The sequence below is a fragment of the Budorcas taxicolor genome, chromosome 6 (genome assembly GCF_023091745.1).
Source record: "Budorcas taxicolor isolate Tak-1 chromosome 6, Takin1.1, whole genome shotgun sequence".
NCBI classification, from domain to species: Eukaryota; Metazoa; Chordata; class Mammalia; order Artiodactyla; family Bovidae; genus Budorcas; species Budorcas taxicolor.
In genome coordinates, this window is record NC_068915.1 from 30,610,575 (window position 1) to 30,632,135 (window position 21,561).

The window sequence follows — 21,561 nt, forward strand, 5'->3', positions numbered from 1 at the left end:
AAAAAATCTTTTTTTCCTCTTTTCTTAACCCTCACTAGAGCACAGCTCTGAACTATCAAGAAAAAGACACCTGACATTCTCAGTGTGAGAGAAGCAATGCCACCTGCTAATGCCGTATCTGAGCCCAAAGGAGTGCAGTGACTTGCCTCTGAAGCTTTTGCAACCTTTGGTGGAAACCGTCCTTTTCACAGGTCAGTAGTGAAGAACATTAAGAACACATCATGCGACAATGTTTGTTGTTCAATCACCTAGTCGTGTCCGACTCTTTGTGACCCCATGGGCTGCAGCACACCAGGCCTCCCTGTCCCTCACCATCTCCCAGAATTTGTCCAAGTTCATGTTCACTGACAGTCATGCCGTCCAGCCATCTCATCCTCTGATGCCCTCTTCTCCTTCTGCCCTCACTCTTTCCCAGCATCAAGGACTTTTCCAATGAGTCAGCTGTTCGCATCAGATGACCATAATACTGGAGCTTCAGCATCAGTCCTTCCAGTGAATATTTAGGGTTGATCTCCCTTAAGACTGGCTTGATCTCCTTGCAGTCCAAGGGACTTTCAGGAGTCTTCTCCAGTACCACAGTGCAAAAGCATCAATTCTTTGGCATTCTGCCTTTTTTTACAGTCCAGCTCTCACAACAGTAACGATACCACTGGGAAGACCATAGCCTTGACTATACGGACCTTAGTTGGCAGAGTAATGTCTCTGCTTTTCAACACACTGTCTAGGCTTGTCACCGCTTTCCTGCCAAGAAGCAACTGTCTTCTGATTTCATGGCTGCAGTCACTGTCCACAGTGATTTTAGAGCCCAAGAAGAGGAAATCTCTACTTCCTCCTTTTCCCCTTCTATTTGCCATGCAGTAACGGGGCAGGATGCCACGATCTTAGTTTTTTTAATATTAGTTTTAAGCCGGCTCTTTCACTCTCCTCCTTTACCCTCAACAAGAGTAGAGTGGTATCATCTGCATATCTGAGGCTGTTGATATTTCTCCCACCTATCTCGATTTCGTCTTGTAACTTATCCAGCCCAGCATTTCTCACAATGTGCTCAGCATATAGGTTAAACAAACAGGGTGACAGCAGACGGCCCTGTTGTACTCCTTTCTTGACCTTGAACCAATCAGTTGTTCCATATAGGGTTCTAACTGCTGCTTCTTGCCCTGCAAACAGGTTTCTCAGGAGACAGGTAAGAGGGTCTGGTATTCCCATCTCTCTAAGAGCTTTCCAGTTTGTCCTGATCCACACAGTCAAATGTGACAGTTAAAACCTTCTAAATCAAAAGAACAAATGGGAAACATCTGCATAAGGAAGTCCTTGAAACTATTTATTAGCGACTAAGAGTAGACTCTGAGGTATTGTTTTATTTTGTTTGAAATACGGTATACTGTTAGAGTACAATAAAAGAACCTGAGTGGCTAGGAATTTTGTATTTATTTTACAATTTTTACAAAGCAACATAAAATAAATAACTTTAACATAACATAAACTCACTAAGTGCCAGTATAGTACCTAGAGCAAGATAAACAGCAGGAGTTCTGCAAATATTTTCTGATTTAAGCATCAAGATGTAATTCAACTAACACTTCACAATGGCAAAATATACTTCCTTTTAATAAGAATTAATGCTTTATACCATATAACATACAGTTTTCTACCCTGTTATAGTTTTGATCAGATTAAATTCAGTTACACTTTCTGTAAAAGGGTTAATAATTTAAATACTAACCATTTGAATCATGATTATATTTGTTTGCCTGTTTTGATTATTAAATTGTATTAGAATGAGAGAAAAAAAGGATTCTATCGCCCCCTTGTGGTAATTTTACTGTAGTGTATCCTCCAAGAGTTTGACATCAATTGGAAGTTTTCTTTTTATTCTAACAGGCTGAGCAGTATTTTGCCCCCCGTTTCTGATTTTCCAAAAGCGGTACACATACCTTCCTGCACTTCACAGCACGTATGCTCTGTACCCTCCTTTCAGTTCTGCCTCTGAAATTTAGTCTTTTCCTTGCTCTTTTAGGAAACATTCTCCTGTTTGCTTCCAATTACTATTCCCCCCAAATTTTTTGTGAAAGTTACTTTTTGTATTCAACCATATATAAAATAAATACAGCAATTCTTCATTGTTATAGATAAGTTCTAAATAAGTGGAAATAATTTAAAATGTATAGGGCCCTTGGACTGCAAGGAGATCCACCCAGTCCATTCTAAAGGAGATCAGTCCTGGGTGTTCATTGGAGGGACTGATGCTAAAGCTGAAATTCCAGTACTTCGGCCACCTCATGTGAAGAGTTGACTCAATGGAAAAGATCCTGATGCTGGGAGGGGTTGGGAGCAGGAGGAGAAGGGGATGACAGAGGATGAGATGGCTGGATGGCATCACCAACTCGATGGACAGGAGTTTGGGTGAACTCCGGGAGTTTGTGATGGACAGGAAGGCCTGGCGTGCTGCTATTCACGGGGTTGCAAAGAGTTGAACACGACTGAGCGGCTGAACTGAACTGAACTGAGGGCTGAGGTGTCAGCATTTTTTCCAAGAAAACAGGTCTTGCTAATGATATTATTTTAAATCTTTTAAGTTTTCAAAAGTAATAAAATAGTCTTTTGTTTAAAATAGTCTCGATCAGGGGATCTCCTGGCAGTCAAGTGGTGAGGACCCTGCTCTTCCACTGCAGGGGGCACAGGTTTGATCCCTGGCTGGGGAACTAAGATCCTACCTGCTGGGCAGCTCGGTCAAATTAAAAAACCTTTGTTTAAATTAAGGTAATAATAATAAACAAGCAAACAAAATAGTCCAGGTCATGCGTAACGGCCTTTCCTCTTTCTTCCACACAATGCTTTTAGCTTTAAAAATTAGTAATGGTAATTCAAAAACATGCAAATGACACTAAGAAATAAATTTTAACTATATAAATAATTAGTAATTTATTAAAGATAATTTACTTACAATAAATGAAGTTAGCGTTAATATATTTAAATGTTATGGAAAATATGAAACAAAGATGGATTCCTAATTAACTAAAAATTCATTCTTTCCACTCTTATCAACTAAAAAAAATAATAAATGACCTATTTTTATATAGAAAGTTATAAAGTTATCATATTTTCCAAAGCAGCCCCTTGTATATTCAATTAATACCCCTCCCAAAACTGATGAAGGAAGACTAGAAATATACAAGGGATAAGTTAAAAAAGTATCTTCTTTGCAGAGGAACCTGAACTTTCAAAAGCAAATTAACATGGCAAGTCTCAGTAACTGAAGAAGTTTTAGTAAAACCAGAGCAGTTACAAAGTGTGAGCAGCAGGAGATGAGACTGAAAAGTTAGCAGAGGTCAGAGGGAAAAGGTCTTCATGATTAGTGAAGGAAGGGGGAAACAGTCCAGCCTTTGCAGCAGGGGAGTAATGGTGGGCAAATGAGTTTCAGAAATATCCCTTGCATTAAGGAGGACAGACTTCCAGGGTGAGGAGATGGGGAAATTGATTAGGAGCCGTCTGCAAAGACCAGGGCCTGGACCAAGACAGCTGCTGTGACCACAAAGAGGAGAAAAGAAATCTGGGAAATACTCAGGAAGAGATGGAATCATTGGGTGTTAGTTCCTGTGAGAGCATGGGAACGGAGTCTCAAGCTTTCACTCTCACTCTGGTGCCTGGTTATCATCCCCAGAGACAGTTAGGGTTTTCTCAGACACATAGTGTTGGAGGTGCCACTTGGAGGTCAACAAGGTTGAGGGTGAGAAGTGAAGTGAAAGTCATTTTGTCAAGTCTGACTCTTTGCGACCCCAAGGGCTATACAGTCCATGTGATTCTCTAGGCCAGAATACTGGAGTGCGTAGCCTTTCCCTTCTCCAGGGGGTCCTCCCAACCCAGGGATCAATCCCAGGTCTCCCGGATTGCAGGTGGCCTCTTTACCAACTGAGCCACAAGGGAAGCTCAAGAATACTGAAGTGGGTAGCCTGTCCCTTCTCCAGAGGATCTTCCTGACCCAGGAATCGAACCAGGGTCTCTGGCACTGCAGGCAGATTCTTTCCTATCACGGAAGCCTGATAGGAAGTAAATTACCAGTGGCTGGGTAGTAAAGGGAATCTTGATGACATATCATCTAGGAGAGTGTCAAGAGTGCGAAGAGATGAAGACTGAGGGTGGGATCAGCAACATTTAAGTGTAGTCCCATCTTAAAGTGGCACTTTCATCCTATAACCATAACTTTCACTCATGTTGGGAGAAGTATTTAGTCTTCCATTTTGCAGATCAGAAAACTGAGGGTCAAGGTTAAGTGACTTTATTTAAAGCTATTTATCTATAGAAGTGAATGTAAAGTCAGGTTTCCAGATGGAGCCCAACGACAGGAAGTAAAAGACTCTTTCTTCGATAACTGATGGCAGCAAATGTATCTGTCCCTGTTATTCTGTATATATGATCAAAACCAGGAAGTTGTATGTCCAAGGCTAACCTTCAGACAACATAGTTTGTTAATAAGACCCCAAATTTACAAATCAACCCATGCTTTGTGGGTAATCTGGAAAACCAGGAAATGCTCTCAATTCTATAATTATAAAGAGCAAGTGGCAACTGTGTCACACACACACAGAATGTTAATCAGACACTTCAGAAGAAAAGATAGCTGCAACTACTCTTCCCAGTCTTTCGTAAATCTCGAATGATTGAGAAGGCTTTCAGCAGTGAATTCTAGCTGAAATATATCCCAGAACACATTTTCATAGTTACACTTAAATGCAAAAAAGCAAGAGATTTCTTTGGTGAAGTACCTGCTTGGCTGGGCCGTTGCCAGTTTGATGACTTGATCCCACTGGACCCCAGAGGCTTGAAGGCGGCAGCAGTGGTGAGCCCAGCCACCCCTGGTCTGGCCGAGCCTGGGCTTCCCGGCCTCTCGGGGGAGCTCCAAGCTGCACCTGCTGATGGGGCAGGCTGCTGAGAAGGCTCCTGGGCATTGCTGGAGAGAAAAGGAGGAGACGTTTTTGGTAAAGTGGTAGTAATCTAACTTAGTAGTGATTTGTCCTTTTCTTGGCCTATTAAATCTCTAAAGGAAAACAAAAATATGATATTTTAAAGAAAACTCTAATACCATGACAGGGGACTGACTCTCTTTAAAACAGGAAAAAGAAAAGGAAAGGAAAACAATCAGGGTGCATTTGTTCAATCTTTGGAAATTCCCTTTAAAAGGTCCACTCTGAGAAATTGTTCTTTTTGTCATTTAGTTGCTAAGCCATGTCTGACCCTTTCGCAACTCTGTGTACTGCAACCCAGACTCCTCTGTCCATGGGATTATCCCAGCAAGAGAACTGGAGTGGGTTGCCATCTCCTCCAGGAGATCTTCCTGGCCCAGGGATCAAACCACCTCTTCTGCACTGGCAGGCAAATTCTCTACCACTGAGCCCCCAGGGAAGCCCAAACCTGAGAAACTAGGCACTGGAAAAGTTACACAGCCAAATCTTTTAAATAAGAAGCTAATTTCCTCTATCTCAACATTCCAGAAGGGTCATGTAGAATACAACAATTAACTATTGGAGAATCCTTGATAATCTGTATGAAATGGCAGAAGCAGCCTTTTCTTTACCACATTCTTCTGGTATCTTAGGGATCAAGTTTCCCTGACATCTCACCAGTCACTTGTTTCACTCATACACTCGCTCAGTTACACATTCTTTCAGTAAATACTTAAGCACCTACTATAATACGTGCCAGACACTGTGGTACATAGTGGAAAACAGGAGACAATATCTGCAGTCTAACACAGCAGATTTCTTCATGATACAAGAAAACAAGAGACAAGTCTGCCACTGTCCTCTCTCAATCAGAGCTATTTGCTTAACCGGAGGTCTTATTTATGCTGGTTCCAGTTTGATATAGAAGATGATATGGCTTTTATTATCCCAGTCATTTGTTATTTATACTTATATATCATCATTAAAAAAATAATTCTAGGTAGCCCAAATTATAAAGTAGGCACTTCTGGAATGGTGTAATACTATAAACAGTTTCTCTCAAATGAAGTATAATAAAAATGGTAACAATGATAACAACAATAATACATCCTACTGGCTTTTCAACAGAAACTGAGCTACCACTTACTAAATAATTCTATGCACAGAGACTCAATTCCTTCAATACCTGAAATCAACAGCTAGACAAAATAAATACCCTTAGTTATACTGTTAGGCTGAAGTTTCAACTGCAATCATGCCCACCATATTACTGTAAATGACTAAGAATACCTAACTTCCCCAAGGCCTCTTGAACCCTGCACAGCCTAACAGAACAGGCTGACGCTACCTACCCTTTACAAGGCTGCTGCAAGGCTGCCCTGTGACCGGCTTTTGGGAACTTGGCTGGTCAACAGTTCCCTACAGTCATATAAAAGTTCCTCTAAAAGATAAAGAGTGCTCACTGCACCTAAACTTTATCTACAGTGTGGTTTATGATAAACACCTGCTGTCCTTCTGCAAGCTGGAGACTGGGTACGAACGAGGCACAGCATTGCCTATGTGATGAGCCCCAACGAAACCCGTCTCAGGAACTTGGTTTCTAAATAGCTTCTCTGGTAGAGAACACTTTGCATGTCTTGTAAGTCCTTGCAGTAGGCATCCACACATCATGGGTGACCTCACAGGGAGGTTTGGAAACTTGAGCCTCCTTTCTTCTTGACTTGCCCCATGCACCTTTCTCCGCGCGGATTCTGCTTTGCGTTCTTTCACTGTAACGACCCTCAATCACGAGCGCTACTACAGACTAAGTTCTGCCAAGTCCTCCCATGAGTCATCCAAACCTGACGGTGGGTTTAGGGCACTTCTGACAACAAGTAGTTTTGAAAAATCACACTAGAGCTATTTTAACTATCTTGAAATACTATTCCCTATTATTGTTCCCTCACATTCAAGTGTAGCAGAGCCATCACCTTCTTCTATCATTTCTAATGAGTATAATGAAAACTCAAATCTGCTTGATGGTAAAAAATACATGAAAAACTTAGGCAGTTTAATAATTTTATCATAAATAAAAAATGAAAGACAGTTTACCTAATGGCAGTGCTGAACACAATTGTCAGTAAAGACACAATAAAGAATATTAATGGAAACCAAACTTAAGCATTAAGTACCTTTTAAAAGATTTCTGATGGTCAGATTTTTTTTATTTTACAAAAACTCTAATTCAAAAAGATACACACACCCCAGTGTTTATAGCAGCACTATTTATAATAGCCAAAACATGGAAGCAACCTAAGTGTCCATCAACAGGATGGATTCCCATGAATAAAGAAGATGTGGTACACATATACAATGGAACATCACTCAGCCATGAAAAGAATGAGATAATGCCATTTACAGCCACAAGGATGCACTTATATACTGAGCCACACAGAGAATGACAAATATTATATGCCATCACTCACATGTGGAATCTAAAAAAAAAACACAAAAGTGAACTTATTTACAAGAAAGAAGTAGACTCACAGATATAGAAAACAAACTTATGGGTTACTAAAGGGGACAGGGGGGATAAATTAGGAATTTGGGATTAACAGATACATATTACTGTATATAAAATAGATAAACAAGGGCCTACTGTATAGCAGGGAATTATACTCAATATCTTGTAATAACCTATAATGGAACAGAATATGAAAAATATAATATTGTTGACTTACATTGTTTCAGGCATACAGTAAAGCGATTCACTTATATTGTATACCTGAAACACTGTGACACAGTTCAGTTCAGTCACTCAGTTGTGTCCAGCTCTTTGCGATCCGATGAACTGCAGCAAGCCAGGCCTCCCTGTCCATCACCAACTCCCAGAGTCTACCCAAACTCATGTCCATTGAGTCGGTGGTGCCATTCAACCATCTCAACCTCTGTCACCCTTTTCTCCTCCTGCTCTCAATCTTTCCCAGCATCAGGGTCTTTTCAAATGAGTCAGCTCTTTGCATCAGGTGGCCAAAGTATTGGAATTTCAGCTTCAACATCAGTTCTTCCAATGAACATCCAGGACTGGTCTCCTTTAGGATGGACTGGTTGGATCTCCTTGCAGTCCAAGGGACTCTCAAGAGTCTTCTCCAACACCACAGTTCAAAAGCATCAATTCCTCTGTGCTCAGCTTTCTTCATAGTCTAACTCTCACATCCATACATGACTACTGGAAAAACCATAGCCTTGAATAGATGGACCTTTGCTGACAAAGTAATGTCTCTGCTTTTGAATATGCTATCTAGGTTGGTCATAACTTTCTTTCCAAAGAGTAAGCATCTTTTAATTTCATGGCTACAATCACCATCTGCAGTGATTTTGGAGCCCCCCAAAAATGAAATCTGACACTGTTTCCCCATCTATTTGCCATGAAGTGATGGGACTGGGTGCCATGATCTTAGTTTTCTGAATGTTGAGCTTTAAGCCAACTTTTTCACTCTCCTCTTTCACTTTCATCAAGGGGCTCTTTAGTTCCTCTTCACTTTCTGCCATAAGGGTGGTGTCATCTGCATTTCTGAGGTTATTGATATTTCTCCCAGCAATCTTGATTCCAGCCTGTGCTTCCTCTAGCCCAGCGTTTCTCATGATGTACTCTGCATAGAAGTTAAATAAGCAGGGTGACAATATACAGCCTTGACATACTCCTTTTCCTATTTGGAACCAGTCTGTTGTTCCATGTCCAGTTCTAACACTTGCTTCCCGACCTGCATACAGATTTCTCAAGAGGCAGGTCAGGTGGTCTGGTATTCCCATCTCTTTCAGAATTTTCCACAGTTTATTGTGATCCACACAGTCAAAGGCTTTGGCATAGTCAATAAAGCAGAAATAGATGTTTTTCTGGAACTCTCTTGCTTTTTCCAAGATCCAGCGGATGTTGGCAATTTGATCTCTGGTTCTTCTGCCTTTTCTAAAACCAGCTTGAACATCTGGAAGTTCACGGTTCACGTATTGCTAAAGCCTGGCTTGGAGAATTTTGAGCATTACTTTACTAGCGTGACTCAACCTACTTCAAAAAAATGCTATGTTATTCCAAGGTTATTGCTAGGATTAAATGAAATACAATGAGATAACAGATCTAACACACATCAAGTACTGAACACACTGCTGAGCACAGACTGTATGCTCCAGAAATGCCATATCCCGTAATATGTAGCTCAGACATCTAGAGATAAGCACATTTAGCAAGTAAACATCCTTCATCTGCACTAGTGATTTTGCTTCTAAATGTAGTTTGTAGATAGTTCTGATCCAAGATTTTGAGGTCAGGTATAATCTTGCCTCTTCAACTCAGTTTTAAATGACACACAGTATCTCATAAGCAAAAAATGTTTTCATATTTTTTGTAATCTTTGTACACAGTTCTATATATATTTTCTCCCAAAGACTGAGATTTTAAATCTTAAATAGTACTCTTTAGATACAAAGGGTGTGCAGATTATAAAGAATTTTAAAAATCTAAGTTATAAGCAAGGGAGTTCTATTTATATCAGGATTGATTAGCAGAGCTGAAAAAATCTCTAGAATAGATCTCTATTAACTTAAAATATTTAATGTATTAATGGGAAAAAATTAAGTTTTCTCTAGACAATCATGTTTAAATATATGATGTCCAAGCCCCTAAAAATCAAACATCTTTTTTTTTCTAATATTTAACTATTACTTATTACTTAAAGAAATATATGAACATTATGTAAAGATTACAAAATTAATAAGGCCATCAGCTATATAATTCTATATTTGGGGAAAATGCCATCAATAATCACTAGCAGCAAAACATTTCAAACTAATGACTAACATTAATATAACAGTCATGAACACATAGATTGGTATATAAAATCATGACTCATGTACATTTTTTCTAAACTTAAATGGTTTAAGGTATACCTAAATTCTAAACAAATTAAACTGCTTTCTAAAAGATCCTAGTAAGAAAACCAGAGCAAATCCATTAGCAATGTTGATTAATACCAAGCTCAGCATCAAACATGATCATTTTCACTAGTCTGCCAAATAAACAAGCGCTGAAATGAAATGTTAAAATTAATATGACTTCCATCTGAAGAATACCAGATTCTGTTTCATATTTCAAAACCTTAAAATGGAGAAAAATGTATACTGATAGAGCAAAGGTTTCAAAACTGAGCTAATGAGGATAAAAGAAAAAGGAAGAAAAGTTAATTTTCAGTGTCAGCAACCTGATTTATCTTAAATTTACATTCTTTCCCCACATTTGTTTAACTATTATAACAAATAAATTTCAGCTGCAGATGGGGAAGAGTTGGAAATTTCAAGTCTATTTTCAAAAGAGAATCTCTGCTCAAAGAATAATCTTAGGTAACTTTTATTCTAATTATCATAATTACATGTTTAAATTTTTTAAAAGCCAACTGTACATCACAGATTTTAAACATCAATGTTTAAACTAAGCAGTTTTTAGCTAAAGTCTTACAAAAATTGATATAGGAATGAATACACACATTCTGAAGTGGTAAGAAAGGAGTATTTCTGGAAGGTCATAATTATAAGTATTCTTATAGAATGCTATTAAGAATTCTTAATTCTTTAAGAACTTTATAAAAGGATCGAGACATATAGAGCCATCACGAGTCTCCTTTGTTCCAGAATTCTGTTTACAAGAAAACTTTTTGTATTTTCCTAAGCAAAATTCTTAAACTTTTTGTATTAAAATTCAACACATTAAATATAAATACTATAATGGAGAGACAAGTCTTGTATTGTACTACGCTTTATTATAATTTTAAAGATTTGTTGCTATTTAGTCGCTCACTTGTGTCTGACCCTTTGTGACCCCATGGACTGCAGCACGCCAGGCTTCCCGGTCCTTCACCATCTCCCGGAGCTTGCTCAAACTCATGTCCATCGAGTCGGTGATGCCGTCCAACCATCCTGTCCTCTGTCCTCTCCTTCTCTTCCTGTCTTCAATCTTTCCCAGCATCAGGGTCTTTTCCAATGAGTCAGCTCTTCACATCGGGTGCCCAAAGTGTTGGAGCTTCAGCTTTAGCATCAGTCCTTCCATTGAATATCCAGGATTGATCTCCTTCAGGACTGACTGGTTTGATCTCCTTGCAGTCCAAGGGACTCTTAAGAGTCTTCTCCAACACCACAGTTCAAAAGCATCAATCCTTCGGCGTTCAGCCTTCTTTATGGTCCAACTCTCATATCCATACATGACTACTGGAAAAGCCATAGCTTTGACTATACAGACTTCTGTTTTAATTTTAAAGATTACTGTTAAACAAAAGCAAAAATCAGAGATAAAATACCTCTGACATTATCCCACTGCCCTTTCTAGTACACTTCTCACTGAGGTGGGAAGGTCTCTTCAGGAAACCCTGCACTTTTGCTTTGCAGAATGCCAGCTAGCTTACCTTGTCGAGAACCATTTTCCTTCTCTGGATATCAAACATATTTAGCTTGTGTCTACAACTGTTAATAAAAAGTAATGAAAATTACTACTAACACTTCCTCTAGAAGTAGGTCCATGGACAGTCAGTTCATAACTGCAGGCATATTTAGAAAAAAAAAAAAAGTTCATTTAAACAATAAGGAGCCTGATTTGAAAGGAAATCAGGGATGCATTTTTTTTTTAGAGTAACTTTTCCTGCTTAAAAACAGACTGACTTACCACGTAACAACTACATACCAAAAAATTATAAAACTGTTCTGTTTTGCAATGATAAATGAAAAACATTAATTCTTCAAACAAGGTATATAACGATTTTTATGTTGTTCTTTTTCTGTTCAACAGTGAGAACAAAATAACTTACTGGAATAAAAAATCAAAAGCTGAATGAGCATGGCACAAATGGAGAAACGGGGTATTTTCTCATAACCAGTGCTTTTCCTCATTCCATCTCCATCTGATGTCAGCCAAAACATACCATAAGCCATTTAGTTAAAAATAAGGACAGAAAGAAAGCAATAGAGGATTTAGAGATTCTATTGTGTTCTCAAAGGAATTTTTATTCCAAGGGTAGTCAGCACCTGTCTTTGTATAAACTTAGCCCTAACAATGTTATATTTCTGCTCACTTAACGATCACAATTCCACAAATAATTTTGGGTATTTTTTTCCTTAGATCAAAATGTACAATGATATGTCTTCCCCCTGTTCAAACATCTCCCTTAAAAGTTATCCAGAGTTACACAGAGCTTATTTAATTGTACTTCACTGTGCTTCATACATACTGTGTTTCTTTTCACAAACTGAAGGTTTGTGGCAACCTTGTATCAAGCAAGTCTATCAGCATCATTTATGCAAATGCATTTGCTGCCCACCTTGTGTCATATTTTGGTAACTCTCACAAGATTTCAGAATTTTTCATTATTATTACATTTGTTATAGTGATCTGTGATCAGTGATCTTTGGTATTACCACTGCAAAAAGTTTATGACTCTCTGAAGGTTCTGATAATGGTCAGCATCTTTAAGCAATAACGTAGTTTTAAATTAAGGTATATACATTAATTTTTTAGACATAATGCTATTGTACACTTAATGGAATAAATATAGGGTAAATATAACTTTTATATGTACTGGAAAACAAATAAAGTGTGTGACTTGCTTTATTGCACTATTTACTTTATGGCAGTGGTTTGGAACCAAACCTGTAATATCTCCAAGGGATGTCTGTAATTAAGTATATTGAGCACATCCATAACACTGTTGGTAGGACACAAACATATGATCAACAGGTCACATCAGGCTTTTATGAATTACCAGTCATACTCTCTGCCATTAATTTTATGTTCTTTCAGAAACAATATAGTCATTTCATTAAGATTATACCTTTAGGAAACATTTGGGATTTTTTTTATTTTTACATTATACCTAATAATTTTTAGCATAATTGTTAAGTCTGGGAGAAAAATTCATTTTTGCATTTCAGCACTTCCCAGATATGGTGAAAACTAAGTTGTCTGACAAAGTAAAACTCTCATATCTAAGAACTATAAGATAGTAGCCAATCAAAAGCAATTATTATTCTTTTTCATATTTTTGAAAAGTATAAAGGTATATCTTATTAAACAATTCTTCTCATATAGCAATATCCATGCAATAAAAAACAGGGTCCTATTTCATACCAAATATCAAGTGTGCTAATAAGAGATGTCACAAAGGATTAAAAGTCAAGTTAATAATCATACAAAATAATGTGCTCGTGCATTATTGCTGCATTGAAATTATAGCTAATTTGAAACTGGACACAAAACAGCTCTAGGATTTCTCATTTGGGCTGTTAATACAGTGCTTCAGTGTCAGAGAAAGCAGTACCTTTCACAGCAAGCCCCCCGTTATGACATCCACTCTCCCCGTACCTGGTCTTCTTAACATGGACAGAGCCAGTTGATTTCCTCAAGGGCTGGAGATACGAAAAAGCTAAAGGCTTGGATACAGGGCTGATGCAAAGTGCATCCAGGAGTGAGTGATATTTTTCGGGACTGGAGAGCCTGGGTGAGCATTCAGAAAGAATTTTAAGTCGAAAAATCACACTACTGATAGCAGGAAGTATGTAGTTTTTATAGTCTGTGATTTGAAACATTCCCAAAGAGAGAGAGAGGGACAGATACAGAACAAAGCAGCAGAAAGAGGATGAAGTGTCTATTATGTTATTCTACTCATTAATACAGAATTGAGTAAATTCTCATCAAAGTTGATCAAGGCAATCCTTTGGAAAGCATCAAAAGCTATAAAAACTACTAGAAATTATGTAAAAACAAAACCCTACAACAATAAAAAGGTTTAGTCTTTCTACAGGATGAACAGACATTAGAATAGTTAGGCTTTAGATCAACTTCAACCATAACCAGCTTGTGGGAGAAGGTAAAACCAACAGAAATCTAAAATACCTATTTATGCTTGATTCCGTTTCAGAATTCTGTTTCATAAAAATGATAAACACTCAAAAGTCAATAGGCACACAACATGCAACAATCCACACAACTGAGAAGTATCACAGATAAAGGGTGGTAATGGAAAGAGATAAAAGGATTATTTTAGGAAAAATCAGTAATAAACTCTGTGGGATATAGCCACAACCTAGAAAAAAATGTCCCCAATACAATGAAGATCTCCTAACAGGGCTGTGGCTGATTCCAATGGGAATGCTTTCCCAGCGGTGAGTTGTAAGACAGTGAAAAGCGCTGGGTTCACATCAGATGCACACCGTACATGCAGCTCTACCTGGTTTTTGCAGCAAGAACAGCAGACACAGTAGCGGCTGCGCTGCTCAGAACGGCAGCACTGTATCTAGCAGGAGAAGACAAGGTAGACAAGCTTCGAGAAGCTTCCAAAGGACTGGTTGCCACATTTCTTGTGGAGCTGCTTAAATCGGTCAGCAGAAAAACAGAGAAGAGGAGCAAAAAGGAAAGTGAGAAGGGGTAGCATAATAAAGATAAGATAGCAACCATGCCATGTTAATACTTAGACTTTTAAAGGTGTGACATGTCACAAGTGTAAAAGGAGCTCAGATCCTTTATTTACTGTTACTATGATTTCTCTCAGAAATTAAAATCTGATACATAATCCTCCATAAAACTGGGTTAAATACTATACAAACATTTTTGAATGTTTCTAAGCTCACAGTCTCTAATCCTGCTTAAAGTGAAATCAGTATCATATAACAATAGAAATTTGAAGACTGATTTGTCAACAACTTCCTTTTTGTCAAAAACTAAGTAGAAAATAAATCCAAACATGAAGGGTGAATTTCAATAAGCAGAAAAAGAAGGAATGTTACACCAACTTTTCCAAAAAGCTTCTACATAACGAGAATGTAGAATTGATAAACACCTTAGAGATGATATACACCCAGAGCCTGACGTTTTAATGAGACTCGAGTTTTCAAGAGAAGCAGGTACAATCGCCTGCTTATTCAGAAGCTACAATACATATTAATACAGACAAGAAATAACTTTTAAATATTGAGAGTAAAACTATTTGGAGAGGGCAAACACCTTTGCAGAAATAAACAGTAGTTACGGTGAATATGACTAAAAGATCACCTTCTCTAATGATGCTCTGTATTTCTATTTTCAGTTAGCTCTGTAAAGATTCAAAAATGCTGCTATGAAATTTTACCTTCAAAATTCCAATTATTTAAAGTAATAGTTTCCTTCGGTCTTTTAGAAAAGGTCATATGCCTAGATAGGAATTAACATTCCATCGTTAGGACTGTAATGATTTTCAAATCTGGTTGCTGCTGTTGCTTAGTCTCTCAGCCGTGTCTGATTCTTTGCGACCCTATGGACTGTATGTAGCCCTTCAGGCTCCCCTGTCCGTGGTGATTCTCCAGGCAAGAATACTGGAGTGGGTTGCCATGCCCTTCTCTCAACTCTGGTTATCAAGCTGGAATTGAGAACTTCTTTTTTTTATTAGGTAAAAAGAAAGTTTAAAATGCATGGGATGAAATCTATGTCTCTCTGCTTTAATTACGCATATAAGTTCTTAATGAATAGCCTCACTATACTATGACTGCCTTTTCCAAAACTGGTGACAGTGGCCACCTCTAACACAATATAATCATGTACCAAACTCAACTCAAGCGAATAAGAGCTCTGATGCCCAAAACTGTGAGGGTTGATATAAGTCTCTTCTCCCTGTCTCCTCTTCTCCCTTCTAGAAGAATTTGATAATTCATTATTCTTAGTTCCACTGGCTATAATTTTATACAACATTAGAAGACAAATTAAGAAAACCGTGGTAAGTCATTTATCTATCTATCTATATATATATATACACACACAGAGAGAGAATTGCTTAAGTATAATTTTTGGTAAGTCTGTAATTTAATTGAACTGTGTAGATATGTTTTAACTGTGGTGAATGGCTAGAAAAGAAAAAATGGGGTCTGAGGAAAAGAAAAGAAAAATGCGATAAGCAGCAGAGCAGAAGAATATGAGTGTCATACAAAGTGGAAGAATACAGTTACAACTGACTCAACTTTGAGTTTTTCAATTACTCTGCATCTTTGAGACAATGGCTTCTATTTCAGGGAAATAATGGCAAATAATGAGACACTGAAGTCTACAAAAAAGTCATCTAAAAAAATCAATCAGCTAAATTATCCTTCTTCTATAAGAAGACAAGGAAGCTATAATGAATTTCTTTCATCATATTGTATCACAAATAATAGTATAAAAAGATTGAGTATGAGCAGAGTCCTTCAAAATCTTAGGAAAATTAACCTCAATACAATTAGAATATATCTGGGCACCTAGAACATAAAATTTCTATCAGTTCTTTTTTAGATGGGAATGCTCTAATTCAATAGACTTATGACAAACTCAAGAAAGATGACTTTCCAAAGCACAGTGAACAAAGAAAAGGCACAGATTTCCTGACTCTAAACTAGAACTCAGAATCCAAACAAAAAATGAAAAATTTAAAAGTAGTGTAAAGCAGTGTTCCACCAAGGCTGAGTGCCAAGCTCTGTCTATATATTAGAGATGTCAGTTCTGTAATCTATGATCAGCTTTTCCTTTTTATTAATAGTCAAACAGTTTTAGTACCTATCACCACCAGCATTAAAATTTAGACAGACAAGAGGAAAAAACTCTACCTAGAATACGTAGTTACTTTAGAAACTGTGGCTACTTGGCCACCAATATGTAAAACCTGAGCAGTTGTAGGTGGGTGAGGTCCACTCTGAGGTAGGTCTTCCAGAGAACTGTCAAACCTGAGTTTTCAGAAGTAAAATAAACAAGGCAGAGGAAATATTAATGAAAAGTACAGACTTTAATCGTGTATACCACCTTAAAAGCACATTGGTTCCATTTTGGAATACCGCTAGATTTTTTTTTTAAACTTTATATCTGTAGAAGGTTAAAACTAACACCAAACACCCTCACCATCACCAAATATAGGCCATTTTTTAACACAGCAACTTTTATGTGATAAACTATCATGCTTACACGGGGAAGAAAGGTGGGTGGGAATTTCCATCACTGACTATGTATTTTGCACGCTTCAGAGAAACTTCAGCTCCAAGAAATTAAGTTGCCCAATATCATATCATATAATATCATATCATATCATATACCTAGTAAGGCTCAGATGGATGTTGAACCAAGTCTGTATGTACTCTTTCTAAAACCTTAGGCTTTCTAGCATCCTGTGGGGCTGAATAGCACAATACACAAAAGCAACTAGGAATTTCCCTTCAAGTCAGAATAATTATTTGCAGATCTGAAATAATACGGATGTCATTTACCTTGATGTAAAGAAACTATTTCATCTAATCAGAAACAAACGTTTGCAAGCAATTGTGTTGTTTGAATATGATGCATTTTGTTTTCCTGATGTCTTTACCATTTTTTCTTTTGAATGTCAGAATTAAATTTAAGAGTTATTACCAGGTAAAGAGAAGATGAAAAAATTCAGTGTAAGGCCTGAAAGAAGAAAGCACCAAGTATAACACTTTGGGAAAAAAAAAATAAACAGGAAAAACAAAAAATTATTCATTTTTTAAAAAGCCTGTGGAAAAAAGTAGAATGGATCAGTCATGTCTATTGATTTTCAAATGGAAAATGTAACACTAAGATAAAAATAGAAGAGGTTATATTCCCATTTTTTATTTAGTACTGGTCATATCTTTAACAGAGTGTTAGAAAAAAGTGTAGATAACTTAAGAAAAATGTCAAGGTAGAAGTAAACATCATTTAAGAGGCAGAGTAAAAAAAGTTAAACAAGAAAGAAAAGAAGTGCTATAACAGGGGTCAGCAAACCACAGCTCCCAGGTCAAAGTCAGCCTGCCTCCTATCTTCACGCGGCCTGGGAACTAACAATGGCTTTCATATCTTTAAATGATTTAAAAAGTAAAAAAAAAGACTATTTCACAACACGTAAAATCTATATGAAACTCAAATGTCAGCATCTATAAATAAGTTTCCGAGAACACAGCCAGGTTCAGTCACTCACATAACGTCTACGGCTACTTCCATAAAACATGGAGAGCTGGGTAGCTGCAACAGACCCACATGACTCACAAAATCTAGTATATTTACTACCTCATGTCTTAGAGAGAAAGTTTGTTGACCCCCCGTCACAGAGACTAATGTCCCCACACAGCTATCAGAGTGAATTCTTAAGAACATAAATCTGACCCTGTCTGGTTCTTGGATGCTGCCAGCACTGCTCCATGGATGGCTGAGATCCTAGGCTCCCTGCTCACCAGCCTTTCTTACAGAGCCTTCTCTCTGTCTGGCTTGCTCCAGTCCAGCGGTCTCCCATCTCTTCTTAAACCCTCTTCCCACCTCAAGGCCACTGTGCAGTCTATTACCTCTCACTTTCTATACCCAGCTCTCTGCCACACCTTCATCACACTAGTTCTTAAGTATCCTTCTGGCCTCAGTTTAAATGTCACCTCCTCAGGGAGGTCTCCCTAATTTCCCAAATTACCTAAATGCGGCCTGTGTCATATGGTTTTATACCACCTTGTACTTTTTCTTCACATAATTTGTTATTATATTAATTATACAATTTATGTGGGTATTTGTTTGAATCTGGACTCCCTCACTAGATTAGAAGCTCCCTGAGGTCAGGGACAGTTACGTTCGCTGGTGTAAGTAAAACAAAGTGCTTACAACGTAGAAAACAACAAATAAGTATCTGTTGAATAAATGCATTGGAGAAATTTATTGTTTTCACGTACAAACTCACTATATCTATAGTGAGTTTTTTCCACAGAATATATCTCGTACCTTCTTGAGACTGTTTCCCAATTCAGGTGAAACAGGTATTACTGTTTAAGAACTGATACAAGAACAACCTCAAAGAAATGACTAGAACTCCAAAAAAAACTTTTCAAATGTCCTTTAAAACATAAAGAATTATCAATATCCTAGAAAAAATAAAATATTATCAATACCTATATATTGGTACATAATGTATATACTACATAGTATGTAAGACATATCAATACCTATATATTAATATATAATATATAATTAATATATAATACATAATGAGGACAGGTAAGGAAAACACAGTGAATTGAAGGAGTTGAGTTTTCCAACACCTCCACAAACTCTGTTGACAGGAAAAATGAATACCATTTGAAAATAAGGTTCATATAACTCATAAAATACCCTTTAAAGCCAGATTTCTAAGTTTCCAAACAAATGTACTCAGGAGGTTTCCCATGTGTTACACACACTGATTATCTATTCCTTTGCTTAGCCAATGTCTGAAAATAATAGACTTAAGAAAATTTTAAACTATCTCATTTAGTACGGAACAGACATCAATATCTATTCTCATTCTGTCATTCCCCAATATATATTCTTTTTAGGGTTGGAAAAAGCTCTAATTAATAGCACCTCTGAGCAGCAAGACTTTTGGCTCGGTCTGTTACTTAAGTCACTTGTCATTTCTCACTAGAGAGAGGTATGAACACTTCCCAGATATGTCTGGAGAGTTGGGCTTGCAGACTTTTAGCCTGCTTTTCTCAGGGAAAATGAACAAAGAGCTATTTGTGCATTATCTTTCTTTGCAATTGTGCCTTTCTTTGTGTAATCTCTGTACTGGGCCTTTCTGCGCTTTTCAGTGGGGACCCATGTAAACCGTCTGCTCAGGCAAAGCAGGAGTGAGGTTGCCCATCTCATTAACTTACCAACCTGACCATACCTGTAGGAGCAGCCAGGGGAACTCTATCTACCAGTCCTGGCAACTCTCAAATCGCTAATTCCTTATGCTGTAGACTCTAGCTCCTCCCCTTTTCTCAGCAGCCTCAATCAATCTCTGGCCTCAATCAATTTCTCTCACATTTTCTATGTGCCCCCTACAGGCTTTGCATCCCCATTCAAAACTGCTATAGTTTCTCTTAAAACAACAGTAACAAGGAAAACACCTTCACCTTCTATTTCCCCCATGTACCTTAACATCCAAACGCTATGAAGTAATTTTACTTACATAGTCTCCATTTCCTCAGCAGCCTGCCCCTCTTCCACTGCCTCAAGTGGGCTCACTCTCCAACCTCCAGAAAACCATTTTCTTGCTGAGGCCCTGAATGACCTCTCTGTGGCTAAATTTGATTGACAATTTCCTCACTTTCTTTTTATTGTGGTTAAAAAAGACAAACAAACATAAAATTTACAGTCCTAACTATGATAGAAAATAATCTGAAAAAGAATAATTGAATCACTTTGCTGTATACCTGAAACACAACACTGTAAGTCAACTACACTTCAACTGTAAAAAAAGAAAAAAAAAGTACCATCTTCACCATTTTTAAGTGTATAGTTTAGTAATGTTAGGTCTAGCTACTGTTGTGAAACAGATTTCCAGAGCTCCATGGCTTTTTCATCTTATAAATCTAAAACTATATACTGATTAAATAACAACTTTCCTTTCCCCAATTCCCCCTAGCTCCTGGTAACCACCATTCTATTTCTGTTTCTGTGAATTTGACCACTGTAGATACCTCACACAGGTGGAATCATACAGTCTTGTCTTTTGGGGTGCATTCCTAATTTCATTTAGTCTCATCATAGGATCCAACTGACCACTTCTCTTCCATCTTCTGTGCTCCGACCTTATCTAATACACTTACCTGTTTTTAGTACTATTTCACTAGTTATTTCTGGTGGAAGGATGTTAAAATGCAGCTCAGTTACAAAGTATCAAAATGTTAATTTGGCTCATCCATATTTTGATGGAATGACATCCAAACTATATAAGAATAAAGTCTTCACAAAGACTAACCTTGAAAAGGAATACAGAAACTTTCCCTCACAGTATGAAAACTTTCAGTCTCCAAACACAGATTTCAATCCTCCTCACTCTCCACATGAATGTCACAAAATAATCAGACAGAATGATTTATTAATCCCCACATGGTAGGTTTTCATTAAGAAAAAAAAAATCAGAAGCCTTACATATATATTTTATAGCAGGTAAAAGAGGAAAATGACAATAAATTGTTGCTAGTATATTCAGTCTTCTACAAGGCAAGCATTCACAGAATACTGTGAAAGCAGAAAATGGAAAAAAAAAAAGTGAGCTATACCAGCACTGTAGCTGCATTCTGTACTTTTGGGGTTCACTGGAGGAGCAAACTTATTTATTTTAGCCAAGGAAACTATCTGTCATCAGGAAAAATGGGAATCTTCTGCCAGCTTCCCAACAACAAATATGCATTCATTTGTAATTACGATTTCCCCTCTGGTAAGTTAAATTAACAAAACCTCAGGTGGAAATTTCTGACACCTTTTATCACAAGCTAAATTTATTAATTTCAACTGCCTTTTTTTTAATCAGCCTAAAAACATTATTTGAGCCTGTTAATTCTACATTTATTATAAATTTCATCTTGAAAATAATTTAAAAATAAGAAAATAGGGCACCCTTGATTTGCACATGGAGGGGCTGAGGGGACTGACTGTCAGAAGTTAAAAGAAGATTATGAAATAAAGAATAACACCATTCAAAATGAGGTTTATATTTTTGTGAGGGCAAATAAAAGAAACTGGGTCAAAGAAATTTTACTTGGAGCTTTGTACTTTACTGAAACAAGGAAAAGAAGGAAATATAAATGGAGGCCTTGAAAGAACTGGAACTTATTT

At 37.4% G+C, this 21,561-nt stretch overlaps 1 protein-coding gene across 1 annotated transcript in view; it reads right to left on the reverse strand.

Annotated features, from left to right (window-relative positions):
- The window catches only part of PDLIM5 (PDZ and LIM domain 5), a 239,437-nt gene that overhangs the window by 58,759 nt on the left and 159,117 nt on the right, over positions 1-21,561 (reverse strand). Inside the window, exons 10-13 of the mRNA XM_052641597.1 lie at positions 16,560-16,676; positions 14,183-14,323; positions 13,318-13,449; positions 4,764-4,948 (exon numbers count right to left, since the gene is read on the reverse strand). Of these exons, the coding sequence (XP_052497557.1) occupies positions 4,764-4,948; positions 13,318-13,449; positions 14,183-14,323; positions 16,560-16,676 (575 nt within the window). The remainder of the gene's footprint in view (positions 1-4,763; positions 4,949-13,317; positions 13,450-14,182; positions 14,324-16,559; positions 16,677-21,561) is intronic.